Source organism: Pezoporus wallicus, unplaced genomic scaffold (assembly GCF_028554395.1).
Source record: "Pezoporus wallicus isolate ANWC-B61680 ecotype Strahan unplaced genomic scaffold, APGP_CSIRO_Pwel_v1 contig_5767, whole genome shotgun sequence".
NCBI classification, from domain to species: domain Eukaryota; kingdom Metazoa; phylum Chordata; class Aves; order Psittaciformes; family Psittacidae; genus Pezoporus; species Pezoporus wallicus.
In genome coordinates this window covers 9,143,995-9,166,794 of record NW_026640599.1, presented here as the reverse complement: position 1 = coordinate 9,166,794, position 22,800 = coordinate 9,143,995, and the positions used below count along the sequence as shown (strand labels likewise).

The 22,800-nt window shown below is 37.1% G+C and overlaps 1 protein-coding gene across 7 annotated transcripts in view; it reads right to left on the bottom strand.

The window, feature by feature from the left end:
* Positions 1 to 22,800, bottom strand: part of CNKSR2 (connector enhancer of kinase suppressor of Ras 2) — a 213,027-nt gene that overhangs the window by 68,156 nt on the left and 122,071 nt on the right. For 5 of the 7 annotated variants that reach the window (XM_057419585.1, XM_057419588.1, XM_057419586.1 and 2 more), the window contains 4 exons: positions 20,801 to 20,934; positions 17,242 to 17,453; positions 13,786 to 13,875; positions 11,906 to 12,120 (listed from right to left, as the gene is read on the bottom strand). In XM_057419585.1, the coding sequence (XP_057275568.1) occupies positions 11,906 to 12,120; positions 13,786 to 13,875; positions 17,242 to 17,453; positions 20,801 to 20,934 (651 nt within the window). The remainder of the gene's footprint in view (positions 1 to 11,905; positions 12,121 to 13,785; positions 13,876 to 17,241; positions 17,454 to 20,800; positions 20,935 to 22,800) is intronic. The other 2 variants (XM_057419587.1, XM_057419589.1) reach the window with 1 other exon arrangement.

The window sequence follows — 22,800 nt, the reverse complement described above, 5'->3', positions numbered from 1 at the left end:
AAGAAACATTCTGCAGGTCACCTATGTTAGATTAGAGAAGTGGTCATTGGCACAGCATGCAACTGATCCTGAACCTTCTGGGGACACAACTACTGTAAAACACCACAGAAGTCAACCCCAGGGCATTAACAAAATTTTGCAACAGGCCCATGGTCTTTTTAGATGAAAAATCATTAGTTTAAATAAAGGTTCCTTGCCCCCCTACAACACCTACATGTCTGCTTATGATGAAAAGAGTACATACATAGGTCCTTCTATAGGAAAGTCAGCAACACTCCTGTGTCCCTCAGCCTGATCTCTTTTGTATTGCTCAGCCTGACTGTGTGACAGAGAAAAGTACAGGGGATGTAGGAGGTCTGTAATGAATGAGGGCAGAACTGAGAAAACAGATTTTTGCTTTAAGGAAGATATACTCTTGCAAGCTATTTTCTGTTAGCACTTGGTCATAGTATTATTTCAGTGAAATAAACAGAAAACTCATTTTGACTTTGAGCAGAGGAGAAGTTTCAATGAGGGAAAGAACATTTGTACCTCAGCCATTATACATTCTGTTAAAATTCCTACCAAACACTTCAATTGCACCTATGAATTAAGGTAGAAAAAGAACAGTTAATTCCAGGATAAAAGTCGCATTACTTGCTGGAATTCAGTAAAATGGCCTCTAAGCATAGGATGAAACAGCATTTCTCAGAAGATGGGGAAAGATAACATTAGGCTTTTTAATTCTGTGCTGGCTATGGTGGTTTTATGGGTACAAATAATCTTACAAAATTAAGTCTTACACTTCATTCTAAAGTCAGAATTCTGTAGTGTTAGAAATATTATCTGCTTGGGTTAATCTGAAAGTAAAGGGGTATACCTGAGGAACGAACAAAAAGCACTTATCTCTATATGAAAAATATGAGGGTTTTTTCCTCTACAGCGGAGTAGCAGAGATGGATTGGCTGACTCAGAGATCAGACGCTAAGCAACAAGCACTTCCTTCCAGTAAAACAGAAACACCTAATAAACCAGCTTCTGTTCAGGAGCCGCGCTGCTGCAAAGAGCCATTTTCCGCCCGGGTGCAGCCATACAATCTCCCACATTATGTGTCAGCAATATGCTCAAGAGGCCACCACCGTGTAAACGGGGAAGAGGAATGGGGCAGGGACTCCTGCAGAGTCAAAACCACCACTTTGTAAAAATCACTTGCTCAGAAACAATTGTGATGCTTGTCAAAGCGTTTTGATTAAATGGTACTCTTGCGCTCCTTTAATTCCAACATCATTTTCACCACTCAGTACAAGTTTTTCAGGAGGCCAAATTTCATGACTCACGCCAACCAGTGTCCTTGGTTCACTGCTTTCATAGCCCAACACCTCCCTTTTCCTTGTGCAGAAAGGAGTACAGAGAGGAGCCAGCTGAGAAGTCAGAAACTAGATCTAAGTTCTCATAGATGTGACACTCCCCGTCATATTGCAGTGACAATTCATGCTGACTCCCCTCTGTACAATGCCTGGCATACACCTCACTGCTACAATATGCTGTGCTTAATCTTTTCTTTATCAAAGGGGAATAACTGTGGAACTAAATCATGTATTCTACAGTAAAAAACCCAAACCAATAAATCTCTCAAATGCGCTATTGTGATTGTACCAGCTATAGGTAATGTATCTTAGTGGTGTACAAACAATGCTAATTCCTACAAAGGCAGAAGTCCTCTATCAGTTAACAAAAGCAGGATACAACCCAGAATGATTGACTGAAATGGATAACAGAAAAAATACAGAATGGGGATGTGAAAGGATATCAGGAAATGGTCTGAGCTGGGAGATTTATTAGTCTACAGATCTACATCTCTTGACAATGTAAAATTACACTTTCAAAGCATTATATCATATGCAGCAAGGAATAAATCTAGACTGGCAGAGCTCCACTAAATGACCTTTACAGTTTACAGTAACTCTCTCAGTTTTAAAGAATTCCCTAGCTTCATCATTGAAAGAAATTATAACAGGCCATTTTTTCCCTCAAGGTCAAATGCAAAAGAAGGTAATAGGGAAAGTTGAAAATAAAAATCTTCCACAAAAACTTGCAACTGTGCTTTGTGATGGCACATAAACCAATATCACCTCACCCCTGGAGCATTTTGTTTGCTGCAATAGTTAACTCTGGATTCTAATGAAAATGACATAGTATATAGAAATACATGCAAAATCTCCCATATTCAATACCTTCAAATTTCATTCTGGCAACGGCTTCCCCAGTAAGAGAAAATTCATGGCATTAACTGTGTCTTTCAAGGAGAAGCAGTGCAGATGTGAAAATGTTCTCTTATCTGTGACAGGAATAATATTCCTCATGAAGAATGCATGTATTATTCCATATAGTTAAAAGAACTTAGTACTCCCTCCTAGGGAGACAAAACATTATTATTTCACAAAATATGTGCTTAAAGAGAACACAAGTATAAAAGACACATATGGACATCCGGTCTCTTCAATCTTGAGTTTAAAGGACTGAGAGTCTAGAACTGGCAAAACAAACGTGAGATTACCCAGGCACTTTCACTAGATGCTTTTAACTAAACAGCAATGGAACAACAGAAACTATGCCTTAAATCCAAACAAGCTGCTGTCCTCTCAGGTGCTGCTGCTGAAATCTCTGTTTTACTGCTCACCTCCAACTTTTTCCCATGAGGACAGCCAAGCAATGCAGCAGGTTGGGTGGGAGTTCATGCAGTTTCCATCTCAGGTTTACAGCTCCTGACTGGGCAAAGCTCTGAGAAGCCTCATCTGACCTTAGAGCTAACTTTGCTTTGCACCAGACCAGAGTAGAGACCTCCAGAGGCTCCTCCCAGCCTGAATTATCCTATGTACTTTATGCTGGTTTCTGAGATATTTGGATTTTCTTTTTTTTTGTAGAAAATTCATTAGGATTGATGCCATTTTCTTGCTGGCAGGCTAATTATAACTTTGTTCTCTTTCCTCTCCCCTGTCCACCATTTTTAATGGAATTATGACAACTGGCCATCCATTCATGCAGTTTACCACCTTACACTGTTCCCATCATTAGCAACAGCAGTTCATACCACATATGAATGTGGAGTTTAATACATATCTGAACAGGATTAAATGAAGGTGATTAACTGCAACAGCAGAGGACTAGTCCCAGGAGGTCTCTCTATTCCCCTGTTGATTGCACTAGTCTAAAAATAATACAATGCCATCTTCCATTAGCAAGGAATTTATGAATTTATGTGATGCCTTTTCTCTCACAAATGTAGAAGCTTTATTTAGGACAAGATATTTACCAAACCCTTTTATTTACCTTTTAGCACAACAATCTTATGGCTATGCTAATCACTTCCAATTCACAGAATCACAGAATCATAGAATCATAGAATGGCTTGGGTTGGAAAGGACCTTAAGATCATCCAGTTCCAGCCCCACTGCCACAGGCAGGGACACCTCCCCCAGACCAAGTTGCTCCTAACCCCATCCAACCTGGCCTTCAACACTACCAGGGATGGGGCAGCCACAGCTGCTCTGGGCAGCCTGTGCCAGTGCCTCATCACCCCCACAGCAAAGAACTTCTTCATAATATCTAATCTAAATCTCCCTTCTTTCAGTTTAAAGCTATTACCCCTTGTCCTACCCCTACAGGCCCTTGTAAAAAGTCCATTTCCATATTTCTGGTAGGCCCCCTTTAGGCACTGGAAGGTTACTATCAGATCTCTCAAGAGCCTTCTCTTCTCCAGGCTTGTTTGTTTTATATGCCACACAGTTCACTTATGGTCTAGATGAAGTTCCTATAGCGATTCTAGCAACATAATTAATAATTTTATTACTTTTTTTTTCTTGTTACATTTATAATGGGCTGCCATTTGAAGGAAGGAATACATGCAGTATCATTTATATGGTTTTTTTTTTTTTTGAGCGAAGAAGCTGGCCAAGGGCTGGAACCACTACTCCAGCTTAAGAAGATGCTGCTCTTCTGTCTGAATCAGATACTTCAAACCATGAGTCTCCAGTTGAAAGAAACCCAGTGCGTGCAGTGTGTAGGCATTCAAAGCTGCCGACAGGCAATGGGACATGACAGTGTTTCAGACTCATGAAGGCACTAGTGAGAATTTTCCATTCTATTTCTTCCTCTTACCTGTATTCCCCTTACTGATTTTTTTAATTGTTGTTCTTTCCAACTGTCTCTCAGAGCAAAAGGCCTTCTATATCTGAACTACACTAGAGGAAGCTGACAAGAGAAATGGATATGTTAAGAGCTCATGATGCTTTCATAGTGGAATTGAGTGTTCTACTCCACATTGCACTATATGAAACATTTTACCAGCACTTTTGCCTCTGTATAGACTTTGAGTCCTTAAAAAGAATTCCAAATGAGCTTATTCTATAACTTCATAAGCCTATTCAGCTCTGATTCTCTGCAGAACAGTGATCTCCTTCCATTTCCACATGCAGACTAAGATATTGTCCCAGCCTTATTACATGCTCATGGGTGGGGAAGTGGACAAGGAGTTGCTGAAGTTTTAGAACAGGGCAAAATGCTCTCTTACATCCTTATCAGGCTACAAAACCTAAGGTGAGACATGACCAGTGCAACATACAAAAGAAAGGGATGTAAATGTCATAAATGCTCCAGTCATCTCCAGAGAGTGATTTCCTAATGCTTAGTTTTCACCAGCGCCAACCTACACTGAATCTTCATAAACCTAAAAGTCCTGGAGAAGAAACTAGGATATCACAGCAGTTCAGACTATTAGCCTTGTTCTACTGAGGCACCCATGAGCCTGCTTGGAGACCAACCTCAAAAGGGCAGACATCATGAAAAATTACATTTCTTTTCACCCATGAAATTTCCACAGTATGTGCCACTTTCAGTTGAGGTTTCTGGTTTTTTACCCTTACAGTGGAAGCTACTGCATGCACAATTATATTTAGACTGTAAAGGGCTAACTTGCAACAAAGCAGCAGAGAAATGAGCTTTTTAATCCTTTCTTACTGTGGTAATGAATAGCCTAAAATTTTTCACAATTACAAAACATTTCAAAAACTCTCATTAATGATGTTCATTTAATTTCTGGACAGTTATTTGAAATCCACTGCAGTTTCTTAGCTGGGAATACAAAAATGCTAATGCTTTTCAATAACACAAGTATCTTTTTAAAATCAGCTATTTCTTACAAGTACATTTTCAAGGAGTTTAAAATTTTCTTTGCTGATGATTGATGCTTGTAATCATTCTGCAAGCTTAAGTATTATTTTAATACAAATATATAGAGATGAAAGACCATAGAGAAGAAGCAATATTAGTTCCAATGTTAACAAAAATTATGGAATACTTATGGAAAATATTTTTTGTCAATATGCACTTAGGTTAAACTGGACTTTGATATCAACTGCTAGACTTTTATTTTATAATAATAACAAGTCTAACTATAGACATCTGTGAAAACAGGGAGGAGAAAAAGGAAAAGGAAGCTTTGACATTTAAATACTGCCATAGTTGGACTTCAAATATTTTGCAGAAGAAAATGTACCAACTCCATCTGCTGCAATGGTACAATGACATTCTAGACTTCAGACACCTACTTAAAATCTGTGCAAACTGATTTTAATTATTTTTTTTTTCCAGAAACCCATTTTTTGTTTAATTACAAATATCCATAATAAAAATTTCACCAAACTGAAATTCTTTCAATACCGCAATGCTTACAATTATAATAAAATGCTAGTTTTTCAGTGGGGTAGTTCTGTTTTTTTTCTTTTTTGTTAATAGTTTTTCAGGATATAGTGCCTAGTATACGCCATTTCTTTTCATAAGATTTTTACAACAAATTGATTGGTAGATTGTGCACAGGTTTATTAGGAAACTAATATGCTTATGTTCTGCATTTTTTTAAATGCTAGCTACTGAGTACTGTGTACTACAATGAAAAAAATTTAGAAATACATGTGTATTCAAGAATTTTCATAAAAAATGTAGATAGTTTATGTTTCAGCCTTTTAGAAAAAAAGGGTAAGAGGAGTAAGAGAAAAATCAACCATTCAAGTAGGGTTAGACTAAAGTTTTCAAATTCAGAAGATTTAGGTAAATTCTTCTTTGTATTGAGAACATCTAAATACATAAATTTTGAATCTAACTTTTGAAAAGAACTTTTGCCTATTATTTTCTCTGGAGGGGTTGTTGGGTGGCAAAAAATATCTGGAAAAATGCATCATTTAAGCAGAAAAGTTTGTTTGCTGCTTTTTTTTTTTTTTTTTTAAAGTTAGTTTCCTTTCCAATTTATCTTACTGGCTAAAAACTGATTTTTGCAATGGGTTTTGCAATAAGCAAATCTTAGAATTACAAAACCATAGAACACCAGGTTCTTGAGGAAGGGACCTTAAGGATCATCTGGTCCCCACCATTCTAGGCATGCAAGACCTAGACTAGATATCTCAGCACCCTGTCCAGCTGAATCTTAAAGATGTCCAGTGTTGGCGAATCTATGACTTCCCTGAGGAGATCATCTTTGCTTAAGTATGTTCAACAAGATCACTGTTGCAACTGAACTTTGTATGCTCAGACTGATGCAGACCGAACAGCTCTTCTGAGCAAACCCACTGAGGTGAACCACTACAGAAACCTCACATGGACTGGCAAAGAGAAATAACTGAAATCATAACCAAATCCCTCATCATCATCTCAGTGTCCTCACTAGCAGAAAGCAGTAGAAAGGAAAGTGCTTGGCTCTCTGTAGGTGCTCATTGCAGCAAGTGCTGAAATTGATTATGTGAGTTAAGAATCACTGAGCTGCACTCCAACCACATGGATAGTTACAGATTGCTAAACAGGATAAAAGTAGTTTTGTCAAAAGCACACCAATATAATTGAATGTTCAGCAAAAACCCTCCAACTGATGGCTTTTTTTTTTTTTTTTTTAATTCTTCCATCATTTAACATAAAACTGGAACATTAAAGACAGTGCATATGTACATATCTACACATGTAGATTCAGCAAAATCCCCATGGAACAAATCCTTTGTTTCTTTCCTGCATCTGTTCCTGGGATACCTGTTCCAGATACATGAACTTTAAATGATACATCTTGCTAATAAACATGCTTATTTTTTTTTCCCCAATTAAAATGGCTAAGAAAACTACCCTAATCAATTAAACAATTTTAAATAGGTTATCAGAAAAGTAAGAATCTGTTACTTGTTTGTCACTTTTCCTATGACAGACAAGTCATTAGGATTCGCCAAATAAATATGAACAGGTGATCATACACTGGAAAAGGCAAACGGATGAGGCAGAAAGGGAGAAGAAGCAAGGTCAGTAACAGAAGTTTACTCATATAGGTTTGGAAAGAGTATGTAAGCAAAGTTACTTTTTCTTGTATAACTACTATATACAATAGGCTGCAACCTTTTCTTCCGTAGTAATTCTGTTTCTAGACTAAGGGAAAGTTGTATCGATCCAGACAGGAGCTGATTATTATTAACCTGATATGGATCTTCCTTTGACTCATGACACTACCTCCCTTCTAAATAACATTATTTTCCTACAATGAAAACAAAGCACAATGTACCAAGGAAACTTCTATACAGAATAACATAATGAACTTAAAAACCTACAGTCGTGTGTCGGAGCTTTAATTTCTTGTGCCCCAAAGGATCAAGACAATTTTAACTGCACCATTTTATATCAACAGTAATAGATCACATTGAACACCTGCTTGCACACTAGATTAGCAACAGCTCAAACAGTGTGCCTTGGCTTAATGAAAACATTAACACTCTGTGTTGGCATTTCTTTTGCAATACTAAGGAAAAATAGAACGCAAAAACAACAGCTTGGCTAGAAGTCAACATAGGCTGGAAACACTTTCTGGAATGGGAAGCAAAATAAAGCAAAGTGGTGAAGAGACTTTGTATGTGAGGGTTAAAAAAATGTGATAAGTGGATACAAGAGATAATTACACATCACAGATATAAGACAAATTAGCTTTTCTCTTGCTATTATATCAGCTATCCCATCAATTATCTTCATTGGACACAAGTAAATGCTGTTTACTCTTCAAGGCCATAGCTGAAATGCTACATTGACCACAAAGTCTTGATTGTAGTGGCAAGTCAATGATACAAGATAAAATTGTTAGAACCTGTGATTTTATGCAAATTTACCAAACTGATGGTCAGGAAGATTCTAGACTGCCACATTCTTGTGATCACTTCAGAATATAACAATTCAAACCTGCTGATGTTTTTAAAAATAATTTTAGGCAAATAAACAACCACCATGCACTGCTGAATTACCATGGTTATTTTTTAATCCCATCCACTTTGTTTACCATTTCTGTTGTGGTAATTTAACTCATCAGTGTAGCTTTTGAGCAAAGATTTTTCTTTTCTAAAAAGCCAGATACAAAAGATAGGAGTTGAAGTCAGCATAATTGCAAAAGCTGCTTTTCTGCAGAAAACCTTCACAGTAAAAAGGAAATCAACCTGCACACATCAATGGCTGCCAAATTCAAAAGGAAAGAGGCTTGAAATTGTAGGGGGAATTCATCCTTAAATTAGTGCGATGCAGTCTTAGTCCAAAATTATTTAACATTGATATCAATGGAGTAAAAAAGAGAATGAAAACATCATTGAATAAAGGTAACACAGAATCAAAGACCAGTGAATGACATGAGACCTGAATACTGACTGAGCAGCATGGTTTCTATTCCAGGGAATTCAGAAAAAAAGGGGGGAAAAAAAAAAGAGAGAGAGAAAATTAAAGGAATTATATATGTGATGTTTGGTTTTTTTTTGTTTTTAATTTCACAGAATATGCATATTAAGGAGAGAATTTCAAAACAAAGATTTCAGTAGTTTCATACCACAGCAGACCCTGGATTCCTGGAGCTTCAATACTTCATGTGATGGACTTGGGAATCACATGGGCCCAATTTGAGGGCCCAGAGCTCTTACTCTTTGGTATTTTGTACTTAAGGTTGCTTTAGAGACCTAGATTATTCAGCAAGCATACCCCTGAAGTCATACATTTCAACATGGTCAATCGTACAGTGTCAAATATTTAAGAAAAAAAAAGCCAGATAGAAATTATAAGACTGGGGGAATACCAGTCTTGCAAATCACTGATTTGGAAAAGTGGCATTACAGAAAAAAATAAAACCAAACCCAAGTAATGAACATACCCTCACTTCAAGTCTGTAGTTAAATTGGATAAACAGTCCTTTAAATACTTAATGAGGGATAGCAAACAGGAATAGAAAAGTTATTAATACTTTCCATCCAGCTCCTGGAAATTTATGTCCTGTTCTGGCATACATACTTTAGGAAGGACACTTAGGATATTTTGAATACTTCAGGATTAAATACAAGGAGTTGAAAGAATTATGAGAATGATGAAAGGATATAAAAATACACTCTCTGATGGCAAACCCAGGATACTTATTCCATTTATTTTAAGCAAGATACTACAAAATGATTTGATTATAACCTGGAGATTCCTATATCATGAAATAAAATCTGTTTTATAACAAAAGACCTTTACATCTAGAGGATAAAGGTCCATTTGTAACTAAAGTGGGATATGGACGTCAGGTAAACACTGGCTAACAGGTGAAAAGGGTTAACAACAAAAGCAACCAGGCACTGGAACAACTTAAGAAGCCTGGTGGAGTACTCTCTAGTACTGGGAATTAATACAAACAATTGAGGCACTATAGGTACAAGTTCAACTACAGCCACTTTGTAGGAGCTGCACTTCAGGAAAGTCTACTGGCTTGTGGTATGCAATGCAGCCAGGCACAGTATTGTCTTGTCATCTGACATTCTACTATGATGAATTCACTGACATCTTAAAAAACCCTACAAAACAAAATCAAACAAAACCCTAATCAACCCCTCCAGTCTTTTTCACTACTATTAGTGCAGGTTTTGGAATTACCACTATTCCTCTGCACTGAACTCAGGCTCATCCAGAGGCTCCCATTTCCAGATAATCCAAAGTGTGAAAATTAGGTAGCTGATGCTTGTAAAAAAATTATATGCTAATAAGACAGCCACTTCTTAGTGATCTTTAGGATGCAATTTGAAGATAAAGTGCATTTTCATTGTCCTATTTGTTATCTACGGTTTAATAAAAATGTATTGCACTTAGAGGTGAGTTTCGTGTGTTTTATCTGTATTCATTCCCCGTTCCTTACATGCTCACTGCACTGTTTATTTAAGATTTTAAGAAAAGTTCTGTCCAATTTATTAAAAAGAAACACTGACTCTGTTATGTGGCAAAGACTTGTAGCTCCATCTGCAAATTAGATTAGGGTTTCATAAGCCAGCATGCTTGGGTGCCATTACCACAAAAAGGGAACTGTATTGTACTGCTTGGTGGCAGCCGGGTGGCTTCCAGCAATAAAACCAGCAATACTCATCTGCAGGGGGCTGTAAATGCTTTGTAGAGGGCTCCTTCCCATTTCCCTGAGGAAAAATCAGTGGCTCAAACTTCCTCTTTCTCTTTATTTCATGCACTTCGTTCAAAGCCAGTTAGCAGATCAATACATATTTGTATTCTGAAGAATGAATAACCTTTATATATTTTTATAAATAAATAAGCTCCCACTAAACTTCCAAGAAGATGCCAAAGATTTTATGGCATTTAAACTGTGCTTAAATCACAACATAGAAAGAGGCATTCTTTAACAGTAAAGATGCACAAAAAAAGATTAGCAGACACTGGTGGAACTTGCGGTGTCAGGAGTTCTGTTGGTTTGTGGACAGGTATCTAAAGTACCTGAAAAGTGCTGGTTGTCAATTCTAAGTTTGCTGTTCCTCACTGAATTCCACACCAGAATTCTGAAGAATCTTCCTGTGCAATTTATTTTTGTACACATTTTGAGTAAACATAGTGAGTAATAGCAGGAACCAAGTTAAAACAAAGATGGTACCTTCAAAAAGAAAAAAATCCCTCTCATTTTAAGTGTCAGGAATTTAATGTATACTAACAAATAAATGTTATTGAGAGATGAGTGTTCTCTCAATACATGTGAAGTGTTGAAAATTTATCACACTGTTCTTTACAGAGCTGAAAGTCCTCCATTGCACAAATAGCTTTTCCATTTTGTTATGTAAATATTTGATTTCAAGGGCTCTTGCACTGATTAGACTCCTTCTAGGAAAGACTGCAGACAGCCCCTCTACTCTGCTCTCGTGAGACCTCACCTGGAGTATTGTGTGCAGTTCTGGTGTCCTCAACATAAAAAGGACATGGAACTGTTGGAACAAGTCCAGAGAAGGGCCACGAGGATGATCAGGGACTGGAGCACCTCCCGTATGAAGACAGGCTGAGGAAGTTGGGGCTGTTCAGCCTGGAGAAGAGGAGGCTGCGTGGAGACCTCATAGCAGCCTTCCAGTATCTGAAGGGGGCCTATAGGGATGCTGGGGAGGGACTCTTCATTAGGGACTGTAGTGACAGGACAAGGGGTAACGGGTTAAAACTTAAACAGGGGAAGTTTAGATTGGATATAAGAAATTCTTTACTGCAAGAGTGGTGAGGCACTGGAATGGGTTGCCCAGGGAGGTTGTGAATGCTCCATCCCTGGCGGTGTTCAAGGCCAGGCTGGACAGAGCCTTGGGTGACATGGTTTAGTGTGAGGTGTCCTTGCCCATGGCAGGGGGGTTGGAACTAGATGATCTAAAGGTCCGTTCCAATCCTAACTGTTCTATGATTCTATGAAAAAGACTGGTGTCCATCCCACATTTGTAACAGGAAAATAAAGAATACTAAAGTATTTCTTTGAAATCTAGTTATTGTCCAAAGAACACGAATCTGTGCAACAGCAGAAATCCAACAGATGTTTCAACACCATGATAAAAACAAAAGAGAGCACTGACTTTTTGTTAAAGTTATTTTTACTTACATGGTACAAAGCAGTTTCTGGTCCAGGTGTGCCCATGACTTCTTGTCTCAATGCATCCATTTGTAAACTAGGCAACAGTGAGTAATGACTTGGACTACTACTCTTGTCTCCCTTCTTTTTGGACTTTTTCCCAGTATCTTTTTTGCTATTCCTCTGAAACATGTAGTCTTCTTGACCTATTTTCTCATTGCTCATATAGCGAAGCAATGAATTCTCTGTTGAAAGAAAAATAATGCAAAATATCATTGCGAATTGTTGTATGTATGTTAATCCTGCTTCTAAAATACATAGTATTCTTGCTAAGATCTATTGACAGGTTTAGCTCTCCAGACTATTTCCTTAACAAAACCCATTTACTTCATTGGTCTGTATATAATAAGAAAGCAATCTTTTGGTAGGGAAAATTCATCATTCTTCTAGTTTTCTGGTATCTTTGAAAATAAAAGGAACAGAATATGAAACAAACCCCACATCAATAAATTTCATCTTGGAGTGTTCAAAAAATGAGCAATGATACACTTATGATCATAATATCTGCAATCATTCTTTTAAACAAGATTCTATTGAATACAAATGACTATGGTGCCATACATTTAGAAGTAATTTGCTTTGAACATTCATTTGAAATCATTCACAGTGTCATCCATACTTTCCCTGAATACTCTTCCAGTATCTACCATTGTGTAGCTCAGGGATATCCTGAGCCAGAAGCAGTGTTTGTGAATTTAGGAAACCTCAGCAGATTTGTCTTTCATGAAGTTGTCTGGTCTTTCTTTGTATTAAATGTGAACTTTTAGCATCCACAACCTCCTGTGGCAAGAGATTCCTTAGCCTGAATCCAAAGTGCACACAGAGCAAGCTCTTCTTTTTAACCAGCACTCAATAAAGATATTTGATGCCTCTTGGGTCTTGTTTCAGGAAAAATAGACAAACCTATTACCTTTCTTTACTCTACAGAAAATTTTTTAAAATTTTAATTTTTTAATTTTGTCCTTTTAATTTTAATTCTCCCAAACTGATAATGGCCAGCCTACTGAATTGACCCCATTCCATAAATCTGATCATTTTTGTTGTCTCCTAAACTTTCTTCAATTCTACTGTATTTTTCTGAAGAGATGAAGAGACCGGAACTGCACACACACCCAGCATGAGCAAGAACTTACACAGTAGCTTAAGAAAATTTCTTAATTTGTCTTGTATTCTTTTCCTAGTAATTCCTAACAGGGTTTTTTGTTGTGTTTTTTTGTTTTGTTTTGTTTTTTTGTGGTTTTTTTTGCTCCTTACTGAATATTTTGTTAATGTTTTTACAGAAATGTCAATTATTACTGTTACATTTCATTTCTGGGAGATAATAGCCACCTCAGAGGTTATCATTTTGAATGTGAAGTTACATATCTGAGCCTCACAAACCAGAATTTTGAAGAACTTATCCTTGATGATTTTGAGGTGAATCTAGAATTGCTCTAGAATGCTTCTGATGCAAAAAAAAAGAACTCGTGAAGACAGACAAATGTGAGATATGTCTCATTTAAGCATAACAATATTTATCAGTAATAACTATACATTTGTCCACTAGCATTACAAAATTAAGGCCACTTTCAAAATGGACTGGATAATACAACTAAATCAATTAAATGCCAATATAGAGCTAAAGGAAACTGCAGAGCTTTGCAGTCATGATTTTCTTTAGCCTGGCTGAGCAACCTCCTTAATCCTAGTAGAGGCTCTACAAAAAATTAAGTATACATAATGAAAGAACCCCAAACGGGTTCACAAAAAAAATGTACCTAAGCAAGCAGCAAAATGAGGTTGAAATATATAGGTTAAAGCATGATAAAACCCATAATGCCTTGTACAAGATGTGTGTTCAGATCACTTACCTCTCCTACTCTCTCTTTTTATTTTATTGGGGTCTTCATAATCCCCCACCCAGTTATATTCTACTGGCATAGAAATAGGCCTTAGTTTCCCTGGAAACAGAGGAAAAAATTGAGATCATGCACCATACGGCAGCATTAAACTAACATTCTGTAGGAGAAGGAACAAATTATGTGCTAAGCTGCTATTCTGCAAGGTTGCTTACGAAAGAGGATCCGGCATTGCCTCTGAATAAGAGGTTAAGATAGAAGTTCTGTTTGCTTTACCAGGCAAGAAGCAGCTAAGTATTTAATGGAGGTTTTTTTAAGTTTAGAAAATAAATCCAGTGCCCTACAAATTCATCCGCAGACTGACAACTGAGACTGAAAAATGAATTCAAGTTACTTTAGTTTTCACTGAACAATATCTATTTATTATTCTGGAAGCCTCTGGCACACACATGAAGAGAACTGTTTTAAAGCATATGTGAATTGTTAGAAACATGTTCACGTCACTAAAGTACCTTCAAAATAGCATCTTTGCTGTGGGCTTAAAAGATCCATCAGCAACTGAGTAAGAAAGGAAGCAGAAAACCTCTATGCGTAATTTCTTTTGTAGGATTTCACCCACAGAAAGCAAAGTAAATTACTGTTGGTAAATTCGTTTTGGTCTCAGACAGCAAGAGACAGAAAAGCTGAAGACTCTTACATGTTTAAAATTTTTATTTGAAAGCTGCTGAATTGATTTTGTAAGATTATGTGCACTATGATTTCTGCTTAAGGATTCCACAAATATAGTTAGAAATTCAGTGAAAGTGTGGTATGCAACTTAGTGGGGTTACTTAAAGTGGTCTGAAGTTTTTAGCAAGTTAAGTAGTATATTGAAGGGAATCATAAAGTAGCATAGCATATGGCACAGTATCTGGCAGACTTGAAACAAAATGTTTTCACAACAAGGTCAGCCTTTGCTCTTTTTTGAGTCAATCTACTGATAACTAAACTGAAGAGTGGGAAAATAATTTGTTTTTAAAAGTAGCAGAGCTTAAAGTAAAAAATTAAAAGTCTTGTTAACTATTTTAGTAGAAAACCCCTACATAAAAGTGATCGGTCTTATTCCACGTTTTTGAGGTACATCCATGATACACTGAAAAAGACTACAAATTTTCAAACATGTCTGTCGACCTGTTGAAGTATGGCATTCATGGGAATTACACCAGTACCCTGCAGGCAGCACAATGCTAAAAGGTTACACTGTCTTTTTAAATAATTGACAAAAAAGTTGTACGTTCTGTACAGACCACAGCATCAGGTCACAAATACATCATTGTTCAGGAAATACAATATATATATTTAACTTTTTATTTATAATTTATTTTACTATTTATGGACACATAGTTAAGCCTGATTGAAGCGGTGAGATTTAGAGCACACAGTTAAGAAGTAATTTCCTGAATGGGGATGTATTCGGCTCATGTTTACTTGATCAGAAGTAACTTTCCAAGATTACTTTTTCTAGAAATACAACATTCTCTTCTTTGTGAGGCTGAGCCCGAAGTATCTTACTGAATGGACCTGCACACTTAAAAAGGTACAAATGCTATAAAATCATGTGAAGTCTGATTGTTACCAAAAGCTAAAATCAAAACAAATTTTCTACAAAACCTCTAGCTGTTCAAAGTGCATGTTTTTTGTAGCTGGCAGTAAATCTGAAATTACTAAGTTTGTTTCTTTCCTTAAACTCCAGTTTCATTCGCCTGCTACCTCTGCTCATCTCCTTCTTCTTAACCTCCATGGATTCCCTAAATCTGTTTTCCCAGGTGACTACACTCAGGAAAATTTCTTCCTTTGGATGTGAACAGAAGCTTTCTGAGGCAACAATTATTCATCAGCTGGAATTATAGCAGCAATTATACAACATGAAAGAAAAATCTCTCTGCCAACATTGTCAAAAAATGTCAAAAGATTCCAGTAAATTATGGAGAGCCCTATTAACCTCTCACAAAGGAGGACTGAGAAATAATTAAAAAAAAAAATTAACACCACTACAAAATTAACGAGTATGTGTTGAAAATGATTATCTCTTTAGGCCTTGGAACTCTGTTTGACCTTCTTTAATGGGTCACCATAAGCCATGAGAGCTTTATTGTCATTTTCCACATTTCTGTGAAATCCTAAAGTCATGCCTAGCCGCTAACAAATGCCATGTGGGAAACTTCAGTGCTGAAATTACAATTTTTAGAAAACACACTTAAATGAAAGTGTACTCGATGGTGTGAATTCATTAAAAAAGAAGTGAGCTCAAAAGTAAAAGGCTGTACAAAAAATGTGTTAAAAAATGACTGATTTTCAGTGCAGTCTTTGATCCATGTATTTATAACCCTTTCTGCTAATAGAAGAAAAGGCTAAAAGAGCTAACCTGTAACAGAATAATGGATTCAACAGTCCTTGAAGAAGCAATGTGTTCTTTTCACTGTAGACTACCAGTATTAAAATTTAGCATCTGGAACAGAGAGTAGATCTCTCTTAATGGAACTGACTGCATCCACCAATTGTAGTAGTTGAAAAACTGGAGTAATAAAATTGACATATCCACTTTGAAAACTTAGGAGTTATTTTGTACTCTATGGGCATGGTCAGAAGGCACCTGAAACCCTTTTGAAATCAAAAGGATACTGAGGATTTGCAACAGGATTGTGTAGTTGCGTAGAAAGGGTGCATTTTATGAAAATGTATCCTTTAATGTTGTGTGAGCGCATTGCTCTAGGCCCTGAGGATACTTTACACAGCTCTAGCTCCATTTATATGAAGGTTCCCAAGTGAATTTGCAACTTGGCTGCATGATGTACTAAATCTATGCTTTCTCATAAATTAAGTCTATTTTCTTCTCAAAAGGATATGATAGTTTACTATAACAACTCCAACATACAGCTTGTATTTCAATTTAAAATTTGAAATAACATAGCAAGAAGGGTAAAAAAAATTTCAAGTGTGTGCTCAGCTAATACTACAGTAGTCAAAAATCTTTTTTAAACATGAGATTTCCTCTTCAGTTTCTATTATATCCTAACAACTCTATGAATGCACAATTTTATACTTGGCAACAAAAAAAAACCAATTCTCCCAGTACAAAGCTGAAACAACTTACAATACTAGCTAAAGAAAGACTTCCAAAAGATTCAAAGGGAAAATACCCTGGATGATCAAGGTCTGAGGAGTAGAAATCTCACCAGAATTTGCATGAGTACTGTCCCTAAATAAGTCAAAATCCAAAATGCACGTGTATGTTTCCCTATTATAGCAAGCAGTTAATCTTGTCTTGCACACAACAAGCTTGTAGACTGAATCTGGACTAAAGTGGTACAGAATTGTTAACAAAATCAATACTCACTGAAAAGATTTTCAGTCTTAAAAACAGAAGCAGATGCACAAAAATCCTAAAGTCAATAAATGGTGATTATCTTTATTAGATCAATGCCATACCATATGTTGGTGTGCTCTCTCTCCTTCCAGGACCACTTGTTCTTCCTTTCTCATATTCATAGCAGTATAGAACTGCATCTTCTTCAACTACATTAAAGCGTTTCCGATATTCCTGGTCAAGAAATGAGTTTGGAGATTCGGATCCTGTATGAACCGGCTTGCCCACTATATGTCTGCCAACATCATCACATGGGAGATTTCCCTTTTCATCCCTTTAATAAACAAGAGAGGTTTTAAATGCATTAGGATAAGACATTTGGGTTTTTTTTCTATGAATATTTCAACAAACTGTGAATATGTCAATATTTAATACAAGCAGGAAACAGGTATCATCAACCAGGCCAAAATGCAAACTACTAAAGGCATCAAATAATAGAGCAAGCTGTGCCTGGGATAGGAGCACTCTCCTTGCATTAGATGAAGCAAGGCTCAGTAAGCCCGCTGGTAGGACTATGCCTGGAGATGGCTGCAATAGACCTAATCAGACAGTAATTTCTGGGCAGCAAAATCGGCAAGAGGCAGCCAAAATAGAAGCTGGAGTCTCATGGCCTTGTTGGGCGTGAGAACTTATTGTATTGGGCTTCTTCCCCTCTGGACTGCCATGTAAGTTCCAAGCTAGCTGCGTGCTGATCCAGACTTCCCTTAGCTCCCTGAGGTTCCATCTAAAGATGAAGCAAAGCCTCCTCATGGGATCCAGGCAGAATGAGGAAGGGCTCTCCCGCCTTGGCTGCAACAGCACAGCACCACATCTCCCCAGTGACCACTTTGCCAGGCTGCTTTCGCAGGGTAGGGATGGTTTTGGCTTAGTAAGGGGCTGGTGCAGCCCCACTGGGGTTGTGAGGCCATCTCCGGTCACGGAAAGACGTTCTGTGGTGACAGTGCTGGGGGGATCCTGGAAGGCAACATGATCGAAACTGACATAAACCAGCCAGATGCCAAACGATGCTACAGCTACCATCAAGGGCTGGAACAAGGAATTCTCTGTGATAAGGAGGGCAGCCTGAGTGGGAGGGATCTTTATGGTGAACATGGAGGGAAGTGCAGAGCCACCAGGCAGACAGCCTTTGCCACAGCCCTCTGGAGATGTGGGCTTCAATTCTCACTCCTGAAGGTCTTCAACAAATTTGAGCAGGCACTAACTTATGACTAGCACTCGTAAGTAACTGCACACGGAAAGTGTCATTCCCTCTTTCTCATGCCATCCTTGTGCTGTTATGTCAGCAGCTGTACTATCTGTGGATATAGTCCCCTAGGCAGCATGGCTTCAGGCTTTTACAATTTACAATAAAGTATCAAGCCTTTTACTCCATTCCAGTAACAAAAGGAGGGTTTGTTTGGTTGCTTTGGGGTTTTTTGTTTTGTGTTGGTTTTGTTTTTTTTTCCTTTGGAACAGCAACAACAAACTGAGAAACAGATGCTAAATAGTTTAATAATACCCAATATCAAGACATGCCTAAATATAGTTAATCATGGACAAAATAAACTGATGAAATGCCAAAACAGTTTATTCAGAAACACTGTACACTGTGTGACAGGTTTGTGAAATGAAGTATAGTCCATCAGGATTAAGCTGCTAAAAAAAAATTTAAATGTACAAAGCTTAATCTCTCTGTAAGATTACAGCTTGTACTAATATGCATTAGAAGATTTAATCAGAATTGGTCTAAGGTAGTACATTATAATCACCATGTAAGAAATGTTATTTATAAATAATCAAAATGTATTTTGAAGATCTCAGTTTCTAGAGCAGAACTCAAAAAGTGCTGAGCAACGAAAAATATTCACTAACAATACATAAAAAAATAGGATACATTTCTTATCAAATTAAATTATTTTTGTGGTGGTAAACATGATCAGTAGCAGTTCAAAGGCACTATTTCTTTTGATATAGTTTCAGTTTCAGGATCAACAGGTCTTTACCATATAATTACTGCATTGAATGAGAAACCTAAGACTATGTTCTGGTTGGGGTTTCTTTATCCAGCTTTTTTCAATAATGGGTTAGAATAGTTGATTTTTTTTTCTGTGGATTGTCTATAAAAAGTCCTCAAAATATTTACATAGGCACAGCAAAATACTCTTATCAGAGAGACAAAAGACACACTCAATTTCTATGAACAATTCGAGTGTTATGACTGACAATGTTTTTATTTAATTAGAAGAAAAATAGTGAATTAGACTATGTATTCTGTTTGTCTCTTTGTCACATTAAGAGAAAGATACTAGAGTAACTGTGTCAACAAGTTCAACTGTGTTATCTGTGTCATATTTGAAATAAAACGGCAATTTTTTTCCCCAAGAAATAAAATCAAGCCAGGTAAAGATGAGGCAGTGATGAGGAAGAAATGGCTTCACAAAAGGCTTCTGACAACATCTATGCCATGACATGAAATTCACTCTTCTGCCCTGCAAGGTTTTTCGTATCTCTGAAGAGTAAGAATTTATTATGGAACCACAACTTCTCCTCCCTACTAGGCAGTTTAATTTGCCATATACCTCACTGCTGGATAACCCCCAGGAAAGTCTTGTCAGTATCAGCTCATACATCTTTTTAATTGGGTAGAAGAATTACTGATAAGAAAGTCTAAGAAAAACTCAGCTACAAGGATCTCAGCTACAAGAAAGGATATGCTGCCCTACAACCCTTCCAAGAAAGTTAACTAAAAGAAAAGCAAAAAGTAATTTGAAAATACATTGACTGGACATCTGATAGCCTGTGTCTAAGAATACGGAAGCTTTAAAAATATTGATTTCTCTAAAACACATTCCCAGACCTCTGGGCAGCTACTTCCATATTATTTATAGGCCATAATTCTCTCAAAGTTTTAGAAAAGCAACATCTCTGTACCTTATGGACTTATACTGAATCATTTGAGGTCATGTGAGGGTAGGGTGAAGAATCTAAAGGAGGATCTGCTGATTTTCTGGCTTAGCAAGCCCAGAGACCTGGGAAAGATGAAAATACCCTGCCAGGTATTCATATTATCACCAGGCAGCAGGTGAGAGTAGCAGATGTATTTACAGGGAACAGCACGGTCACTGCAAAATCTTGCAGAGTAGCAACACTAAAACAGAATCCTGAAATTTGCTCTAACAAATCAACTACATCTAGAAAAGAAAACACTATGGCAGAACAGAACAGTGCTGCGCTTGAAGTTGCAAGTTTCTTGCTTTTAGCTCACCTGCCCTTGCTGCATCATGGTCATTAGGAGAAGGGATAGATAGGAACCCTTCCCCTAATTTATAGATTCAGTCTTTCAGATAATTTTTGCTCTTCCAAAATACGATGAAACTGTTATGGACAATAGATTAGCCAATATTTGAGAAAATAGGGTATAGAACCTTTTTTTTCTAAAGGCTACTGTCTGTTTTGCAAACAAGGCACTGATTCACACCAACACACACACAAAACACGCCTATTCCTAATAACCAGTTCACCTGCAAAATGAAGTATTATCAGCCTAATCCTGCAGGGCAGGCTGATAAACAGGAACAGAAGGGTCAGTTACTTTACAAATAGTTTCTTACTTTGAATTGTACCAGAAGTGATCTTGTTTACCTTGGAACATAAGGTTCTGTTGGAGGCGGAGGTATGTAGAGATCCTGAAGGGCAGAGCTGTCTCTTTTTGTGGGTGTGCTGATAGTGCTGGATGGTGTAGCAACACTGCTTGTAGGACTTCTAGGAATAAGAGGCTGGTCCAAAAGAGAGAAATAACCAAGATTATCCTTATATATAATACATTTTTATTTGCAAAAGTTATAAAAAACATTCTATAGTTCAGAAAGTTACAGAAATAATGGTTCTAATATTTTGTGTGCTTTTAAACTGGCTGAAAAAACACTTATGCTAAGGAGACAGATCTATGAAGGGTCATGTATTCTGCTTATAAAATTGACGCCTCTGATTACATTTTTTTCCTTTTGCACAGCAAGACTATTGCCAATGCCCATAAAAATAGTAAACAGTAGAGCCATTGGTAAAATTTTAGTGAGTAAATAACATCCAGCAAATCCCTTAATTAAAATAATATTGTAAAGAAAAAGTCTAGTGTTTACAGTAAAAGGTGCATAAGTAGACATTAAATTGAATGCCATCTCCCCCATCTGCTCTACAGCTTAAGAATTAACTGTAAGAGCTTCAGTTTATGTCTGCAGATGCTGTAAAATCAGGTACTGCATCCTCAGAGCACACACACTATGAGGCAGAATAAACTGGAGAATATTATTATTATTTACTCCCCTGGGCACACACCTTACAGAGTAACATTTACTCACAGGTAAATAAACTGTACACCCCTTGCAGAATAATCATGCATTCTGGCTATCATTCCTGTTAATCACATATCTCTCTCATTAAAGACACCATAATAATAGGGACGCTATCTCTCTCATAATCAGACGTCCCTTTTTACAACTCAGCTTCAGCATCTTGGCTAGTTAAATAACAACCAGCCACTTGAAGTCTTTATTAAATCACTGTAGGGCTAGAAATTACAGAAAGATTTTCTAACAGTCTCTATACAGATGCAGAAAAAGGAGAAGATAACTTTGATTGCTTTGGTCTACTTAATAACATGTCTGCCTAATAACAAAAGCCTTATGTTGCTTGGCTTGTGTGATAGCTATACTCAAGCAGAAGAAAAAAAATGGCAAAACAGCAGGTACAACAGTTCTTCACATACCATAAGAATAATATAATATTAAACAAATGCTGATTTTTGCTTTGAAAGAGTTCTTTCCCCCTTCTCAGAATTGAACTTCTTAAAGAAAGAAGTGTTGGGATTAAAGAGAGTTCACCATACCTATAATTTCTGACCTGAATAACTACTGGAGGACACAAACATTTCTCCTTTTATTGATGACACAGGAGCTTTAAATACTGACTGAAAGGGTGTGTAGAAACATCCTTCTACCAGCACTATTAAGAATGCTTTATGACAGACCAATAGGGCATTTCTGTGCTGACTAATCAGTTATCATTTCCTAGGTGTTAATCTTGACATGGTAGCATTATGCCTATACTAGCGTATAGCATTGTACTATGTAAGCACATGCATTATATGTAGCATTACACTGTATGTATAATGCAGCATTATACTATACTGCAGAAACCCCCAAAAGTTCAACAGCAGGAACTTTTTCATAATTTTGGCCTTTTACCACTTTTAAGCTAGTGATGAGCCATTCAAATTTATGTTTATTAAACAAAGCCCCCACCATTGCATTACTTTTTATTCAACCTGTATGTAAGAATAATGCATGTTACCTCATCCTTTAGCCAATTACTGCCTTGTTCAAGGAACAGAGCTGTGTCAGATGATACTTATCTCAAACATAATAAAATGCATGCTTAAAATTTTCCTACTAAAGCTTTGCAAGACCACCTTTAGAGCAATACAAACTGACACAAGTTTTCTGTTTTGAATGTCAGGAAACCATCTCCTGTAAAGAATGATGCTGCTAAATTCTTTCCTTGCTCATTAATGTGAGTATTTTGTAGCCAGGCCAATGAAAGCCAGTATTTACAGGAAGAGAGGGAGAAAGACACACATACACAAC